At 35.9% G+C, this 19,288-nt stretch overlaps 1 protein-coding gene across 1 annotated transcript in view; it reads right to left on the reverse strand.

Moving 5' to 3' along the window:
- The window catches only part of LOC132720823 (serine/threonine-protein kinase PAK 2-like), a 33,783-nt gene extending 16,426 nt beyond the window's left edge, over nt 1-17,357 (reverse strand). Inside the window, exons 1-2 of the mRNA XM_060705048.1 lie at nt 17,235-17,357; nt 7,438-7,575 (exon numbers count right to left, since the gene is read on the reverse strand). Of these exons, the coding sequence (XP_060561031.1) occupies nt 7,438-7,575; nt 17,235-17,291 (195 nt within the window). The 5' untranslated portion in view covers nt 17,292-17,357. The remainder of the gene's footprint in view (nt 1-7,437; nt 7,576-17,234) is intronic.
- Between the last annotated feature and the right edge of the window lie 1,931 nt (nt 17,358-19,288).

Here is a 19,288-nt window from a genome sequence, read left to right on the forward strand (position 1 = left end):
TTTAAGCATGTTTTCCCATTTTTCAAGCACATTTGTTGCACATATACCGACACAATTTTCAAGCGAAGATGGGTAGTTTATTTGCCATTTTTTGTTGAATACACATTTTCTGACCACAATTTTAAGGAATTTATAGAAGAACAAGAAAGGATCATCAAATACAGATTAGTTCAAAACAACTGCAATTTGCCCACTTACTGTTACCTTGAGTAAACATTTTATTGATTTTGATACTAAATTGGATCATTTTCTTTTTACTTTGTTAATTTTTATCGAAACTATGTTATTCTGTGTTTCAAATTTTCAAGCACATTTTCAGCATATTTAAGCACTTTTTAAGCACTTTTTAAGAGAGTAATCAAATTCAAGGACTTTTAAGCACTTTTTTTCATTTTTAAGCACTTTTTAAGAAAGGGACTCAAATTTAAGCACTTTTTAAGACTGTACGAACCCTGTGTGCACTGCACTTCCTCTCAATGTATCTGATCATTGTATGAAGTTATATTGAATTCCAACCATAAGTCTTAAAGTTATGCTCGGGACAAAAAACAAGAGGGCCATGATGGCCCTGAGGTCGCTCACCTGTATATAGGCCCCCCCCCACCCCGGGCCAATTTTTACCCAAGGGCTTTTATTTGTTTATTTGAACAGACTTGGTAGACACCCATAAGAAGATGTTTCATGCTAAACATCTAATTTCTAGCTCATTGGGTTTTTTAAAAGAAGATTTTTAAAGATTTTACTATACACATATAGTTTAAAACAATGACACCCCTGGGGCAGGGCCAGTTTTGACCCCCGGGCTTTTATTTGAACAAACTTTGTAGATATTTACTTAAAGATGTTTCATGCTTAATATCTAAACTCTAGCTATTTGGTTTTTTTCAAAGAAGATTTTTAAAGTTTTTGCTATACACATATATATAAGGAAAATCAATGACCGCCCCCCCCCCCACCCGGGCGGGGCCAGTTTTGACCCCAGGGCTTTTATTTGAACATACTTGGTAGACACCCATTAGAACATGTTTCATGCTAAATATCTTAGCTCTAGCTCTTTGAGTTCTTTAAAAGAAGATTTTTTAAGTTTTTACTATATGCATATAGGGAAAATCAATGACCCCCTGGGGCGGGGCCAATTTTGACCCAAGGGCTTTTATTTGAACAAACTTGGTAGACACTTATTAGAAGATGTTTCATGCTAAATATCTTAGCTCTAGCTCTTTGGGTTCTTTAAAAGAAGATTTTTTAAAGTTTTTACTATATGCATATAGGGAAAATCTATGACCCCTGGGGCGGGGTCAATTTTGACCCCAGGGCTTTTATTTGAACAAACTTGGTAGACATTCACTAGAAGATGTTTCATGCCAAATATCTAAGCTCTAGCTCTTATGGTTCTTTAAAAGAAGATTTTTTAAGTTTTTACTATATGCATATAGGGAAAATCAATGACCCCCCCGGGGTGGGGCCAATTTTGACCACAGGGCTTTAATTTGAACAAACTTGGTAGACACTCACTAGAAGATGTTTCATGCCAAATATCTTAGCTCTAGCTCTTTGGGTTCTTTAAAAGAAGATTTTTTAAGTTTTTACAATATGCATATAGGGAAAATCAATGACCCCCTGGGGCGGGGCCAATTTTGACCCCAGGGCTTTTATTTGAACAAACTTGGTAGACATTCAATAGAAGATGTTTCATGCTTAATATCTAAGCTCTAGCTCTTACGGTTCTTTAAAAGAAGATTTTTTAAGTTTTTACTATATGCATATAGGGAAAATCAATGACCCCCCGGGGTGGGGCCAATTTTGACCCCAGGGCTTTTATTTGAACAAACTTGGTAGACACTCACTAGAAGATGTTTCATGCCAAATATCTTAGCTCTAGCTCTTTGGGTTCTTTAAAAGAAGATTTTTTAAGTTTTTACTATATGCATATAGGGAAAATCAATGACCCCCTGGGGCGGGGCCAATTTTGACCCCAGGGCTTTTATTTGAACAAACTTGGTAGACACTCACTAGAAGATGTTTCATACCAAATATCTAAGCTCTAGCTCTTGGGGTTGTTTAAAAGAAGATATTTAAAGATTTTTCTTTCGGTTGCCATGGCAACCAGAGTTCTGCATGGAATTAAATTCTTTGAACAATTTTTAAAGGTGACCACCAAAGGAACATTCCTGTGAAGTTTGGATGAAATTGGCTCAGTGGTTTATGAGGAGATGTCATTTAAAGCAAAAGTTTACGGACGGACGCCGGACGGACGGACGGACGCCGGACGAAAAGCGATCACAAAAGCTCACCCTGTCACTTTGTGACAGGTGAGCTAAAAAAAACAATGGAAAAGTAACAAAGGGCAATTACTCTGAAATTACTTTAGATAGAGTTATAGTTCTTGTGCACTGCACTTCCTCTTATTGTGCTTGACCATTGTATGAAGTTCTTTTGAATTCCAACCAGTAGTTTTTAAGTTATGCTCCGGACAAGGAAAAGTTGTTTGTTTGTTTCATTTTACGCCTTTTCCCAACAGTATTTCAGTCATATAGACGGGTAGTTTCCTAACCATCGTTCCTGCAGTTACACCAGTACTAGACTACCTTCCTCTGTGCTTAACTACCAAAGCATCTCCCAGGGATCAAATCCATGCCAGAGAGATAACTGAATTAGAAGTCATCGACTCTAACCCCTCGACCACCGAGGTGGTTACAAGGAAAAGTAACAAAGGGCAATAACTCTGTCATTACTTAAGATAGAGTTATGGTTCTTGTGCACTGAATTTCCCCTTATTGTGCTTGAGCATTGTATGAAGTTGTTTTGAACTCCAACCAGTAGTTTTCAAGTTATGCTCCTGACAAGGAAAAGTAACAAAGGGCAATAACTCTGTAAATAGTGAAGATGGAGTTCTGGTCCTTGTGCACTGCACTTCCTCTCAATGTGCTTGACCACTGTATGAAGTTATATTGAATTCCAACCATTAGTCTTCAAGTTATGCTCCGGACAAGGAAAATGCAACAGACCGACCCTCCACAGAGTGACTTCTATATACCCCCCCCAAACTTTGTTTCGGGGGTATAATTAGGTAGGGAACCAAAATAACCTTTGATGAAGAGCAGGCTAACTTATTACCCATAATTTTGCTGTACTAGCTTCCAGCAGAAGTTTTCAAAACCAAGCCAAATAGCTAAGCTTAAAAGCCTGCTTAAGGTATTGCAGATTCTGAGGAGTTTTTTTTAAGACAATTATGCTAAACTAGAACTCCGCGAGTCGGATGTGTCGCCTTGTGAACAATATAGTTTCGGAGAAATGGCCAGGACAAAAATAAAATATGAAAATTAACAAAGGGCAATAACTCAAAAAATAAGAAGTGCAGAGCAGCAGTTTCTGTGCACTGCATTTCTTATTAAAAAGATCTATCATTCTATGAAGTTTCAAGTCTATAGCTTTCATAATTTATGAGAAATGGCCCCGACAAAAATAAAGTATGAAAATAAACAAAGGGCAATAAATCAAAAAATAAGAAATGCAGAGTACCGGTTCTTATGCCCTGCACTTCTTCTGAATGAGACCTATCATCCTATGAAGTTTCAAGTCCATAGCTTTTATGCTTTAGGAGAAATAGCATGGACAAAAGTAAAGAATGAAAATTAACAAAGGGCAATAACTCAAAAATTAAGAAGTGCAGAGTACCGGTTCTTATGCACTGCGCTTCGGGTCATTATAAGAAGCATGCATACCAAGTTTGAAGTCAATCATACTTATAATGACTGACTTATGCTCTGGACAAGCTTAAGAGGACGCAAACAACGCCGCCGCCAACGAAAGTAACCCCTTTATGTAGCCTTTTTCAAGGCGACACAAAAAGGATATATAAACTAAGTGACCTCTGGGGCAGGACCAATTTTGAACCCAAGGACATGATTTTATATAATTTTTGTAGAGGTCCACTTGGCAATGCTACATGGCATATATCTATGCTCTGGGCACTGCAATTTTATTAAAGATTAGATTATTCTTTTTTTCCTAAAAAAAAACAAAACTCTTTTTCCTAAAAACTTCGTGTTTACTTCCTGTTTATTCACTGACAAAGAACATACTAGTTCAAAATCGATTTGAATAATAAACTAGAACTATCACTAAATGTGATTAATACCCCCGCAAGACTGCTTCGGAAATGAGGATGTTACTAGTAACAGAATACCTTGTAAAACAATTGAAATAAAGTTATGGTTGTGGGCAATTAAAGATAGTTGTGGTTCTTGTATGTTGTATTTCCTTTCAATGTGGTTGGCCATTGATGAAGTTTTATTGAATTACTCTGCAATAAGTCCAGAAAGACAAGGAAAAGGAACAAAGGACAATAACTCTATAAATACTGAAGATGGAGTTATGGTTATTGTACACTGCACTTCCTCTCATTGCACTTGACCATTGTATGAAGTTGTATTGAATTCCAAGTCATGCACAGGAAAAAAGGAACAAAAGGCAATAACTGTAATTAGTCCAATTAGAGTTATGGCTCTTGTGCACTGCACTTCATCTCACTTCCCTTGACCATTGTATAAAGTTTCATTGAATTCCAACCATTAATTTTCAAGTTATGCACTGGACAATAAAAAGTAACAAAGGGCAAAAACTTTTAAATGAGTCCAGAAAGAGTTATGATTTCTGTACACTGTGCTTCCTCTCAATATACTTGACCATTGTATGAAATAGTATTGAATTCAAACTAGTAGTTTTCAAGTTATGCTCTGGACAAGAAAAAAGCAATGGAAAAGTAACAAAGGGCAATAACTCTATAATTACTCTGGACAGAGTTATAGTTTTTGTGCACTGCACTTTCTCTTATTGTGCTTGATCATTGTATTAAGTTTTTTTTTAATTCCAACCAGTACGTTTTAAGTCATGCTCTGGACAAGGAAAAGTATCAAAGGGCAATAACTCTGTAATTTGTCAAAATGGTGTTATGGTTCTTGTGCACTGCACTTCCTCTTAATGTGCTTGACAACTGTATGAAGTTTTTTTTAATTCAAACCAGTACGTTTTAAGTTATGCTCTGGACAAGGAAAAGTATCAAAGGGCAATAACTCTGTAATTTGTCAAAATGGTGTTATGGTTCTTGTGCACTGCACTTCCTCTTAATGTGCTTGACAACTGTATGAAGTTGTATTGAATTCCAACCAGTAGTTTTCAAGTAATGGTCTGGACAAGGAAAAGTAACAAAGGGGGTTAACTCTGTAATTAGTCAAGATGGAGTTATGGTTCGTGTACACTGCACTTCCTCTAACTGTGCTTGACCATTGTATGAAATCATATTGAATTTCAACCATTTGTCTTCAAGTTATGCTCGGGACAAAAAAAGCAATGGAAAAGTAACAAAGGGCAATAACTCTGTAATTAGTCAAGATGAAGTTAAGATGAAGTTATGGTTCTTGTGCACTGCACTTCCCCTTATTGTGCTTGACAATTGTATGAAGTTGTTTTGAATTTCAATCAGTAGTTTTCAAGTTATGCTCTGGACAAGGAAAAGTAACAAAGGACAGTAACTCTGTAATAAGTCAAGATAGTGTTAGGTTTCTTGTGCACTGTACTTTCTCTCAATGTGCTTGACCATTGTATGAAATTATATTGAATTCCAACCATAAGTCTTCAAGTTATGGTCCGGACAAAAGAAAGCAATGGAAAAGTAACAAAGGGCAATAACTCTGTAATTACTTTAGATAGAGTTATGGTTCTTGTGCACTGCACTTCCCCTTATTGTGCTTGACAATTATATGAAGTTGTTTTGAATTCCAACCAGTAGTTTTTAAGTTATGCTCTGGACAAGGAAAAGTAACAAAGGGCAATAACTCTGTAATTAGTCAAGATGGAGTTATGGTTCTTGTGCACTGCATTTCCTCATAATGTGCTTGACCATTGTATGAAGTTATATTGACTTCCAATCATTAGTTTTCAAGTTAAGCTCCGGGCAAGGAAAATGCAACGGACCGCTGGACCGACCGACCACCGGGTGACTCCTATATACCCCCCCAAACTTCGTTTTTGGGGGTATAATAATTGAATGTACGCATGTGGTTGGCCTTATTGGAATCTCATTATATTTTCCTAAATAAGCCTATGTAAACTAAGTAACTCTTGGGGGGGGGGGTTTCTTTTTGACCCCCAGGGCATAATTTAATAACATTTGTAAAGGGCCACATGATGATGCTACATGTCAAAATACCTAAGCTATGGGCATGTAGTTTTCTGAGAAGGAATATTTTTTTAAGATTTCATATTTAACCGAACAAGTTTTTCTTACATATATAAGCTTTTTTATTTAGCTCCCGTGACCTACTAAGGAATCATATTGGAAATGAAAAATTTAATAGAAGACCATGTCAGGATCATTCCTTTGAAGTTTGGTAAAATGCATGCAGTGGTTTAGGAGATAATCTTGTACAACAACAAGGCTGTATCAATAGAAGTATTCTTTCTTTTAAAAAGTTGATATATAGCCCTCTATAAACATATCAAGCATTTTCAAGACAGCTTTCGTATTATTTTAGTTATGACTGAATCCAGAATCTTTGATCGGACAGATGGATGGACTTACAAAGGGTAAATCTATAGTCTCCACCAGTTTAAACCAAAAGGGAATTAAGTTTAGCAGTGGTAAAAAAGGTGATGCTTTATTCAAAATATCTAAGCTCGGGCATTGAAGTTTCTGAGAAGAAAGTTTTTTTAACATTTTTACTACACAAGTTAGGTTAAGATTTTAGTGACCCAAATGGCTGACCTTTTCTAAAGCAAATGACATAACTTTTATAACTTTTGTATACAGCCATTAAGAAATGCTACATGCTAAATATCTGAACTCCCAGATGAGGCTCAACTTAACCTCATGAGCATTGTTTGTTTCTAAAAATTTTGTAGGAGACCACAAGGTGATGCCAAATAACTTAGTTCTGGGCATTGTACTTTCTGAAAAACGGTTTTTAAATACTTCATTTTTAAAGTCTAATTTTAGCTTCTGAGACCTACTTATACATAAGACTGTAATCATTTATATAACGTTACAAGAGTGCCACTTTAGGGAGATGTTGTCTATTGCAATTGTGGAAAACGACAAAAACAGACATACTGTCATCACAAAAAGCTCACCTCTTAGCACTTTAAGTTTGTTTGTTTCATTTTACGCCTTTTCCCAACAGTATTTCAGTCATATAGACGACATCGTTCCTGGAGAGTTACACCAGTACTAGACTACCTTCCTCCGTGCTAAACTACCAAAGCACCTCCTGGGGATCGAACCCACGCCAGAGACGTAACTGGATTAGAAGTCATCAACTTTAACCCCTCGACCACGGAGGCGGTCTTCTGAGCACTTTGAGCTCAGGCAGGCTAAAAATTATGCAAAATATAGCTATGGTTCTTGAGTCAAATGTGCAAAAACAAATTCAATCATACCTTCAGTAACTCTGAGGCAGCTGCTCTTTTTTCAACATCCACTTCAAGACATTTATCCAGGAAATCTTGGAAGACAGGAGACAATGTATGTTTCTCCTTAATCTCTGGCTTACCATTGGTTGCAATCAAATACAATGCCTGAAATAGTACATGTGTCAAGAAAGTGACTGGTTTTGATGTTATTTTTCGGTAATAAACCATACCCACTTCCCAAGATATGGAAACAAACAAAGCAGCACTTACTTTAATACTAGCAAGTTATTGTTAAGGTACTTTTATCTAATATTAATATATACATCAAATAAGCACAATGTTAATCATTATTTACAACCAAAACAAACACACAAAATTAACAAGAGGGCCATGATGGCCCTGAAATCGCTCACCTGTATATAGGCCCTTGGGGCGGGCTAATTTTTACCCAGGGGCTTTTTTTTTAACCGACTTGGTAGGTACCCATTAGAAGATGTTTCATGATAAACATCTAAGCTCTAGCCCTCGGGTTTTTAAAAGAAGATTTGTTAAGTTTTTACTATAGACATATAAGGAAAATCAGAACCCGGGCAGGGCCAATTTAACCCTGGGGCTTTTATTTTAACAAATTTGGTAGACATTCACTAGAAGATGTTTCATGTTTTATATCTAAGCTCTAGCTCTATGGGTTATTTAAAAGAAGATTTTTAAATTTTTTACTATAGACATAGCATAAAGGAAAAGTTGACATATCCATATGTCAAATTTCAGTTGAATGTGTTGTACAGTGTTATTTCCTCATGACATATTTATATGTCAAATTTGAGTTGAATGTGTTGTACCGTTGGGGAGATTAATAATAAACGGAAACTGAAAATTTCATATTACTTTCAAAGTAAAAGGGGCATAACTCTGCCAAAAATCATTGAGCCATGACCAAATTCGAACTTGACCTGTATTTTAGCGATCCCCTGATTTCAACGACTCCCTTTCTTATCCGACCTTGTTTCAGTACTCCCAACGTATTTTCCTATATAAATGGTCTGAATTAAACAACTCCCTTGATACCAAACCAGAAAATGCTTTGGATATGGATATGTTTAACATTTACAAGTATGATATTTATTTCAATGAATCAGCATCAAATTCCAGTTTATTTTATACCATAAAGATTCAATTTAAATCTTAATACAAAAAATAAAATTAAATTTTATATGATATACATGCGAATATATTTGTTTTACATGGATTCTTATTTTACTTACATCAAAATTTTTAAGAATACCTATGTTTATTTGCAATTGGTTAGATATTATTCCTTCACACAGTTATGTATGTTAAGTCACAATGGTATATAGACAGATAGATGGTATTTAAATCTAATTTTCTTTGAGACTGTATTTAGAGACTCCCCGTCATATGTGACCTTTTTCTGAAGATCCCTTGTAAAGTCACATATGACAGTCTCAACTATATTTTACAGCCGAATAAAGGCTGTTTCCCATGGCCCAAAATAGGTATATTTTCCCCTAAAAATGCATATATTTTCCCCTAAAATGCCTTGTGCTCTTCCTTACCAGAACCATGACTTAACACCATCAGCTATAAGACAAAAATCTGTCCCTACAGATAGCCTCTGCTATGTACCATGCATGTTAAACTGAATTAAATTTTTTTTCCATAAAATGTGTGGGTAAATTCCATTTTCAGTTGTTGGAATTTGATTTCAGGTTTCCCCCTTTTCTGATTTATCGTGCTATATTTTCCCCTTCAGAAAGCCACAGGTTGTTTTGAAAATTGGAAAAACTAGAACTGCCACTGTCATGGCATGAATACCCCCACATACCACTTTGTCAGAATCAACAGTGGCCATTTAGAACTCAAGGACAACCACCCTGCCAAATCTGAGGTTACTAAGCCAGTGCATTGCTAAGATATGTATTCTACATGCTTCAAATGTGAAAAATATGAAGACTGTGGGTCAAAGGAATCTCAAGTTATTGGGCAGACAAGCTTTTTTTAAGTCAAGGCCCCTGTGACCTTGAACTTTGACCCGGTGACCTCAAAATCAATAGGGGTCATTTACTAATCATGATTAACGTCCATGCTAAATATGAAGACTGTGGGTCAAAGGAATCTCAAGTTATTGGCGGACAAGCTTTTTTTTAGTCAAGGCCCCTGTGACCTTGACCTTTGACCCAGTGACCTCAAAATCAATAGGGGTCATCTACTAATCATGACTAATCTCCATGCCAAATATGAAGACTGTGGGCCAAAGGAATCTCAAGTAATTGGGTGGACAAGCTTTTAAAAGTCAAGGCCCCTGTGACCTTGACCTTTGACCCAGTGACCCCAAAATCAATAGGGGTCATTTACTAATCATTACTAACCTCCATGCCAAATATGAAGACTGTGGGCCAAAGGAATCTTAAGTTATTGGGCGGACAAGGAAAAACCAACGGACGGACGGGGAGACGTCCGGACGGACAAGCTGATTCCAGTATACCCCCCTTACAACTTCGTTGTGCGGGGGTATAAAAATCACCGGTAGTTGCTGAGACTATTACGGAAATTTCCTTCCATTTACAATTAATGCCGAAAATTTAACTAAGTCAGCAAACGGGAAGTGGATGAGCCACATACCTGAAATCATATCCCATGGTATATGACTACATGTTAATGCTGTATACCAAATATCAAGAGGCTGTGATAAGTAGTTGCTGAGAAAATTGTTACGAAAAATTTCTACCATTGACCATTATTATGAATTTAACTAAGTCAGTAAACATGAAGTGGATGAGCGACAGACCTGAAATCGAAACCCATGGTATAGGACAATGTGTTAATGCTGTATACTTAATATCATGAGGCTCTGATAAGTAGTTGCTGAGAAAACTGTTACGAAAAATAGCCCAACCAATTCACCTGCCTGCCCGGAATCAAGTCTCAATACATGATCATTGATGGTAAACAGTATTTATTTTTTCATATACTGTAAAATCATTATTATTCGTGGTGCACGACTTTTCGTGTTTTTCAAGGGTAGGTCAATCCATGAATTTAAGATCCGAAGAAATTTTATCCCAACAAATACTTCTTGCCATGTCTTTTCCGCTTATTTTTGTGCAATAAATGCCCAGAGGCAAGGATTAAATTTATTGACAAGCGCTGTGTGATACCTAAAGATATGTACATGTGGTAAGTAAAATGCGCGACGATTAAGTGTAAGATTACTTTGCATTAGGTTATTTATGTTATTTTTTTACAAGAAATTGAAAATCTACGAATTTAAGAACCCAAGAAAATGCCCGTTTTGATAAAACCACGAAATTTCATGTCCACGAATATAAGTGAATTCGCAGTATGTAAATTCTTTTTGAAAACCAGTATTATAGTCGAAACAGATATCCCATTAGTGTTTAAATATTAAAATATTTTTTGATAGTGTTTACTCACGGATATCATGTTGGGGGCAAGATCTAACCCCCAAGCATCTGTGGTTTATCATATTAGAACACGCCTTTCTACAAAAAATTCTTTCTGTTCACATAAGTGGCTCTATACACCGGTTTAATTGTAAAATTTAATCTTGTAAAATGTTAAAAAAATGAAAAAAACAACAACCAGCAGGGATCTCAGGAAGGTCAGAATTTCACGTGGCTGTTTGGCCAAAATTTTCATGAGTCAAATCAGTTTTTCTTGTGTTATTTTTCTACATGAATCATTTTCATGTTTCAAAAATTACTGTTTGGGAAGTCATTTTGAGTAGATTTTCAAGTTTAAATTGATAATATTGTGAGGTTAGGTAATTTTTAAATTACGTAAGCTTCTTGCTTAGTTAACAATATGATAAAGATAATTAAGTATTACTAGCACCATGGATAATTACCATAATTATTGTTCCATTTTCACTTACATTTATTGAGGTATATATCACATGTGTACATGTATAATTTTACAAATCATAACACGGGAGGTGATATTTACATAAATACTGAATGCATACATGCCATATCCCCCGCCGGGAGACAAAAACCCCCGATTTTCGATAGTGTCTCTGATCTCCCACGGTGGGATATAAATCCCCCGATTTTTAAAAATTCAACCAACAAAAAAATTAAAGCATCATTTTTACCAATAAACATAATTTAACGATAGACTTAAACAACTTTTACAACTATACATGCCTGCATTAAGTCTAATGGATAATTGCATTGTTGGTTACTCCGACACACTTCAGTTGTCTAGGAATAAACAAATCAATGTATGACAATTCTCCTTTGATAAACCTGTCAATCAGTGTCAGTATTGCAGGTGCTTAACCAATGACAGCGTCTGATACTGAATGCGTGACATATCAATTTTTGTTGGGCCTGCCTTGAGTTTGTTGTTGGCATTGGGTCTTTGAAGTTGATAAGAAGTAGGGAATGATGCAGATAAAAAAATAATGATCAGGCAATAGAAACTCAAAGAATCACAGCGTATGTTTTGTGAAATGTTATATTTATACTGAAAATAAATTTTGATTTGATTTGCTTGTAGATAACGACTGGTTTGTGCTTGCTTAAAAATCCCCCTACTTTTGGTCCAAATCCCCTGCTGTTTAAAGCCAAATCTCCCTATCTGGGTGGCTGGAAATATGGCATGTATGTGAATGTCATGCCTTAATACTTCACAAATAGTTAACAAAATACCTGTTTCAATGAAGCACACCGATAATTGTATTCATCTTCACTTCTTTGTTTTAAAAGATTTCTCAATTTTCTTGTGCATTGCTGCCATTTTGTCATACTTCCTGTTTAGTTCTATTTATAATCTCAACTCGAGGTCAAATTGATACAGATGTTTTGTGAGGCAAAGTTGTTGAATGGACTGATTGATATGCATTATTTAATGATTTGAATTGTATCTTTGTTCTAAGAAAGAAATATTATGACATATTTATTTTATATTGTAACCATTGAAAACTCGAACCACATATGTGACCTAAATTGCATACCAAAATATTTTGTTACTCATTTGCATAGGCAATGTTTGTATCCCAAAACATCACTTTGCCTCTGTCCTTACTGTAGAATAGATGTACAAAATTTTGTCTCATCGAAATCTTTCATAAATTTCAATAAAAGTTTCATTCATTGAAACAAGAGGGCCATGATGGCCCTGAAGTCGCTCACCTGTATATAGGCCCCAGAAGTGGGGCCAGTTTAAACCCCAGGGCTTTTATTTGAACAAACTTGGTAGACACCCATTAGAAGATGTTTCATGCTAAACAACTAAGGTCTAGCTGGTCAAGTTTTTTCTTTACACATATAGTAAAAAACAATGACACACCTGGGGCAGGGCCAGTTTTGACCCCAGGGCTTTTATTTGAACAAACTTTGTAAACACTCACTAGAAGATGCTTCGTGCTTAATATCTAAACTCTAGCTATTTGGTTTTTTCAAAAAAGATTTTTTAAGTTTTTGTTATACACATATAAGGAAAATCAATGACCCCCGGGGCGGGGCCAATTTTGACCCCAGGGCTCTTATTTGAACAAACTTTGTAGACATCCATTAGAATATGTTTCATGCTAAATATCTTAGCTCTAGCTCTTTGGGTTCTTTAAAAGAAGATTTTTTAAGTTTTTACTATATGCATATAGGGAAAATCAATGACCCCCTGGGGCGGGGCCAATTTTGACCCCAAGGCTTTTATTTGAAAAAACTTGGTAGACACCCATTAGAAGATGTTTCATGCTAAATATCTTAGCTCTAGCTCTTTGGGTTCTTTAAAAGAAGATTTTTTATTTTTTTACTATATGCATATAGGGAAAATCAATGACCCCCGGGGCGGGGCCAATTTTGACCCCAGGGCTTTTATTTGAACAAACTTGGTAGACACTCACTAGAAGATGTTTCATGCCAAATATCTAAGCTCTAGCTCTTTGGGTTTTATAGAAGAAGATATTAAAAGTTTTTTCTTTTGGTTGCCATGGCAACCAGAGTTCTGCATGGAATTAAATTCTTTGAACAATTTTCAAAGGTGACCACAAAAGAAACATTCCTGTGAAGTTTGGATGAAATTGGATTAGTGGTTTATGAGGAGATGTCATTTAAAGTAAAAGTTTACGGACGCCGGACGGACGCCGGACGAAAAGCGATCACAAAAGCTCACCCTGTCACTTTGTGACAGGTGAGCTAAAAATTCATCTTGAAAAGGTTTCTTGAAATATATGACTTTTCCCGCAAACCGGAAGGATGTAAAAATAATATCTGTACTGTAAATTAAATCAGCTAATTTTTGTGAAAAAAATGTAACATTTTTTTGTTCACTTTCGTTTCTTTGTGAAATATCTTACACAATAAAATGTGCAAGTTATTGTCAAGAACCGAAATATTTTACATTGTTTTTCGGAAATGACACAGTCTCCTTTCTGATGGTGTTACCAAATTAATGGAAGAATCCATTATTAAATGGGGAAATCAACTTTACTGAAGCTCTCAAATTTGTGCAATTCTGATTGACTCTGTTTTGAATTAACATTCACATTCAACAACATTTTCATCTTTCTAATGCTTTAACAGAAAAATCTTCATAACAATGTCTGTTGAGACAAAAAATACAAGATACACTGTCTCAAATTATCCCTACAAAGAAAGTTTATATAACCTTGTAATAAAAAAAACCTTTAACCCCCAAAACAGAGACCAATTTTCAACTCTAGACCATAATTTGAATATACTTTGTAGAAACAAGCTAATGCCTTGTGAGAAATATCTAAGCTCTAGCCCTTTCCATTTTGAAGTAAAAGAACTTTTAAGCTTTTCTTTTAGTTGCCATAGCAACCAGAGTTTAGCATGGAATGGCATTCTTTGAACAATCTTGATAGAGCTTCATACAACTAGAAATGTGTCCATAGGACACGGATGCCCCCACACGCCACTGTTCTGTCAATCTTATGACTCTAGGTCAAATATTTTTTGGACTACATGTGCCACAAGTTGAAAACTAAAAATCAACAAAGGGCCATAATTCTGTAAAATTTGGTCGCATCAAAAATTCCTTCCTTTACTACCATCTACACATTAAGGTTGTTAATCCCTGGAAGTTAAAGTAAAATCTGCCATCCGGTTTAAGAGGAGTTTCGTTCACAAAATTTCTACATAGTATATAATGAAAAAATCAACAAAGGGCCATAATTCTGTTAAATTTGGTTGCTGCAAAAATTCCTTCCTTTACTGCCATCTACACATTAAGGTTGTTCATCCCTGGAAGTTTAAGCAAAATCTGCCATCCGGTTTTAAGAGGAGTTGCATTCACAAAATTTCTACATAGTATATAGTGAAAAAATCAACAAAAGAGCCATAATTGTGTAAAATTTGGTCGCAGCAAAAATTCCTTCCTTAACTACCATCTACACCTTAAGGTTATTCATCCCTGTAAGTTTAATCAAAATCTGCCATCCGGTTTAAGAGGAGTTGCGTTCACAAAATTTCTACATAGTATATAATGAAAAAATCAACAAAGGGCCATAATTCTGTTAAATTTGGTCGCAGCAAAAATTCCTTCCTTTAATACCATCTACACATTAAGGTTGTTCATCCCTGTAAGTTTAAGCAAAATCTGCCATCCGGTTTAAGAGGAGTTGCATTCACAAAATTTCTACATAGTATATAGTGAAAAAAATCAACAAAGGGCCATAATTCTGTTAAATTTGGTCGCAGCAAAAATTCCTTCCTTTACTACCATCTACACGATAAGGTTGTTCATCTCTGTAAGTTTAAGCAAAATCTGCCATCCGGTTTAAGAGGAGTTGCGTTCACAAAATTTCTACATAGTATATAGTGAAAAAATCAACAAAGGGCCATAATTCTGTTAAATTTGGTCGCAGCGAAAATTCCTTCCTTTACTACCATCTACACATTAAGGTTGTTCATCCCTGTAAGTTTAAGCAAAATCTGCCATCCGGTTTAAGAGGAGTTGCGTTCACAAGATTTCGGGACGTACGGACTGACGGACGGACTGACTGACGGACGGACTGACGGACGGACGGACGGACAAGTGCAACGCTATATGCTCCCACATTGTGGGGGCATAAAGAGTATTCCTGCTAAGTTTCATTAATATTGGCCAAGTGGTATTATAGAAGATGTCGTTTGAATAAAATGTGGACGGACGCCAGACGCAAATGATTGGCCATCCTAAAAGCTCACCTGCACTATGTGCAAGGTGAGCTAAACAAGAGGGCCATGATGGCCCTGAAGTCGCTCACCTGTATATAGGCCCCCGGAGCGGGGCCAGTTTAAATCCCAGGGCTTTTATTTGAACAAACTTGGTAGACACCCATTAGAAGATGTTTCATGCTAAACATCTAAGGTCTAGCTGGTCAAGTTTTTTCTTTACACATATAGTTAAAAACAATGACACACCTGGGGCAGGGCCAGTTTTGACCCAAGGGCTTTTATTTGAACAATCTTTGTAGACACATACTAGAAAATGTTTCATGCTTAATATCTAAACTCTAGCTATTCCGGTTTTTTCAAAGAAGATTTTTAAGTTTTTGCAATACACATATAAGGAAAATCAATGACCCCCGGGGCGGGGCCAATTTTGACCCCAGAGCTTTTATTTGAACAAACTTTGTAGACAATCACTAGAAGATGCTTCATGCTTAATATCTAAACTCTAGCTATTTGAGTTTTTTCAAAGAAGATTTTTTAAGTTTTTGTTATACACATATAAGGAAAATAAATGACCCCCGAGGCGGGGCCAATTTTGACCCCAGGGCTTTTATAAGAACAAACTTGGTAGACACTCACTAGAAGATGTTTCATGCTTAGTATCTAAACTCTAGCTATTTGGTTTTTTTTCAAAGAAAATTTTTTAAGTTTTTGCTATACACATATAAGGAAAATCAATGACTCCCGGGGCGGGGCCAATTTTGACCCCAGGGCTCTTATTTGAACAAACTTGGTAGACACCCACTAGAGGATGTTTCATGCTAAATATCTTAGCTCTAGCTTTTTGGGTTCTTTAAAAGAAGATTTTTTAAGTTTTTACTATATGCATATAGAGAAAATCAATGACCCCCTGGGGCGGGGCCAATTTTGACCCTAGGGCTTTTATTTGAATAAACTTGGTAGACACTTACTAGAAGATGTTTCATGCCAAATATCTAAGCTCTAGCTTTTTGGTTTTTTTAGAAAAAGATATTTAAAGTTTTTTCTTTTGGTTGCCATGGCAACCAGAGTTCTGCATGGAATTAAATTCTTTGAACAATTTTCAAAGGTGACCACCAAAGGAACATTCCTGTGAAGTTTGGATGAAATTGGCTTAGTGGTTTATGAGAAGATGTCATTTAAAGTAAAAGTTTACGGACGCCGGACGAAAAGCGATCACAAAAGCTCACACTGTCACAAAGTGACAGGTGAGCTAAAAAGAAGTGCAGAGTATAGGTTCTTGTGCAGTGCACTTCTTCTTAATGAGATCTATCATCTTATGAAGTTTCAAGTCCATAGCTTTCATACTTTAGGAGAAATGGCCCAGACAAAAATAAAGTATGATTATTATCATTATTAGTAATATTTCTGCCAAAACGTTTAATTTCTTTCTATCTCTTCATAGAATACAGAGTGGACAGTATTTTAAAATTCATACATAATGACTGTGACCTTGACCTCAGGAAGGTCAAATCTGTGCTCTGCACATCATCACATGGTCAATATTTCAATTTCCTTTCACCTGTTCAAAAGATACAGACACGACAACAGACAGACAGATGATCAAGTGCATTACATTATATGCCAAATTTTTTTGGGCGTATGAAAATGAAATCTTACCCTAATTGGGTTTTCATTTAAATATGGTGGCTCTCCCTCGATCATTTCTATGCACATTATTCCTAAAGACCAGATATCTACTGTTGGACCATACTGTTTTCTGAAAAAATTATCATGAAATGTAACATTATATAGAATTAACAAGTATGTTTATTCAAGTAGATATTAGAGACACATATAGACTTAAAATAAAAGCCATCAAATAATTTAATTGTTTGTTTGTCTGGTTTGATCATATTTGCATGGACAGTCAACCTTGTACAAATAACTTACCAGTAAATACCAATTTCTCAGCAAGTGACCATAACTATACTAATCCAAAATGACTACTGAATCAGTGGTGAGAGACAAATAATCATACTTTGTTCATTTTCTTGTAACCTACAGAAAAAGCTTGTTTAAAAACAGACTGATAAATTTTCTACCAAGGACAGACAATACACAACTAGTTTATTTGCTTAGTACAAACATTTCTCCTGACTACAGGTTGGGGACATGATGGTGAACAAGTGTACAGAGTTTCAAAGCCATAAAATTATGTCAATGGACTTTGAAAATCAATTGAGGTGGTACACAAACTTAAACGTAAACTTTAAGTCTTATCGAATAGTCGAGCTAAATAGGGCCATAATTCAGCCAAAATTTATGTCAGAAATATAGGCCTAGGATAGTGACCTCTAGTTATTATTTGGTAGTAATGTATTAAATTTCAAGTGAATACCTTCTGTAGTTTTGAAGATTGATATTGCATGCCACTTTAATTTCAGAAGTTCAAAAAGTGCCATAATTCTGTTAAAATCCATGCTAGAATTATGGGCCTTGGAGAGTAATCTCCAATTATGACCCTGAATACTTGTATTAAGTTTCAAGTGAATACCTTCAGTAGTTTTGAGAATTGATGTTCAAACTTTAACTAAGAATTATGTAAGTTCAAAAGGACCATAATTATGTCAAAATTGATGCTAGAATTACTGGCCTTGGACAGTGACCTCTAATTATGATTCTGAATACTTGTGAATAAGGGAAAGCCTCAAAGGGAGCTCTCTGACAGAATTTATTATACATGTATAAAGCTATAATGTTTTTATTTAACCCACCAGCTTCAAAAATTATATAAGTCTGCAAACTTTCACCAGAATCATTCACTAAACACTTCTACATACTTTTCAGCGGTTTAAAAGTTATGGAGCAGACACAAGTGTTACGGATGGACAGATGGACGCCATTCCTATAATCCCCTTTCCGCTACGCAGGGGATTAAAAAATTGCTCAAGTACTTTTAGAGTTTTGGAGTTATGCTTGGCACAAAGATTTTCAAGTAATTCTTGTATAGGCGAAAAACTTTAAAAGTAGGCAAGAGAGAGTTATTTTTCTTGCACACTGCACTTTCTACCAGAGTTAACTAGAACTGCCACTGCCATGGCGTGAATACCCCCGCATACCACTTTGTCAGAATCAACAGTGGCCATTTAAAGCTCAAGGACAACCTCCCTGCCAAATCTGTGCCAGTGCATTGCTAAGTTATGTATTCTACATGCCAGTGCATTGCTAAGTTATGTATTCTACATGCTTAAAATGTGAAAATCAATACACTGCGGACAGGCATTGCAGACAAGCTTATTATATTAAAATTCCTGTGACCTTGACTTTTGACATAGTCACCTTAAAATCAAAAGGGGTCATCTACTAGTCATAAATAACCTCAATACTAAATATGAAGACTGTTGACCAAAGCATTCTTAAGCAATTGAGCGGACAAGCTTTTTTTAGTCAAGGCCCCTGTGACCTTGACCTTTGACCCAGTGACCTCAAAATCAATAGGGATCATCTACTAACCATGATCAATCTAAATACCAAATATGAAGACTGTGGGTCAAAGGAATCTTAAGTTATTGGGCGGACAAGCTTTTAGAAGTCAAGGCCCCTGTGACCTTGACCTTTGACCCAGTGACCTCAAAATCAATAGGGATCATCTACTAACCATGATCAATCTAAATACCAAATATGAAGACTGTGGGTCAAAGGAATCTTAAGTTATTGGGCGGACAAGCTTT

Source organism: Ruditapes philippinarum, unplaced genomic scaffold (assembly GCF_026571515.1).
Source record: "Ruditapes philippinarum isolate M1 unplaced genomic scaffold, ASM2657151v2 ctg8948_1_1_1_1, whole genome shotgun sequence".
Taxonomy (NCBI): domain Eukaryota; kingdom Metazoa; phylum Mollusca; class Bivalvia; order Venerida; family Veneridae; genus Ruditapes; species Ruditapes philippinarum.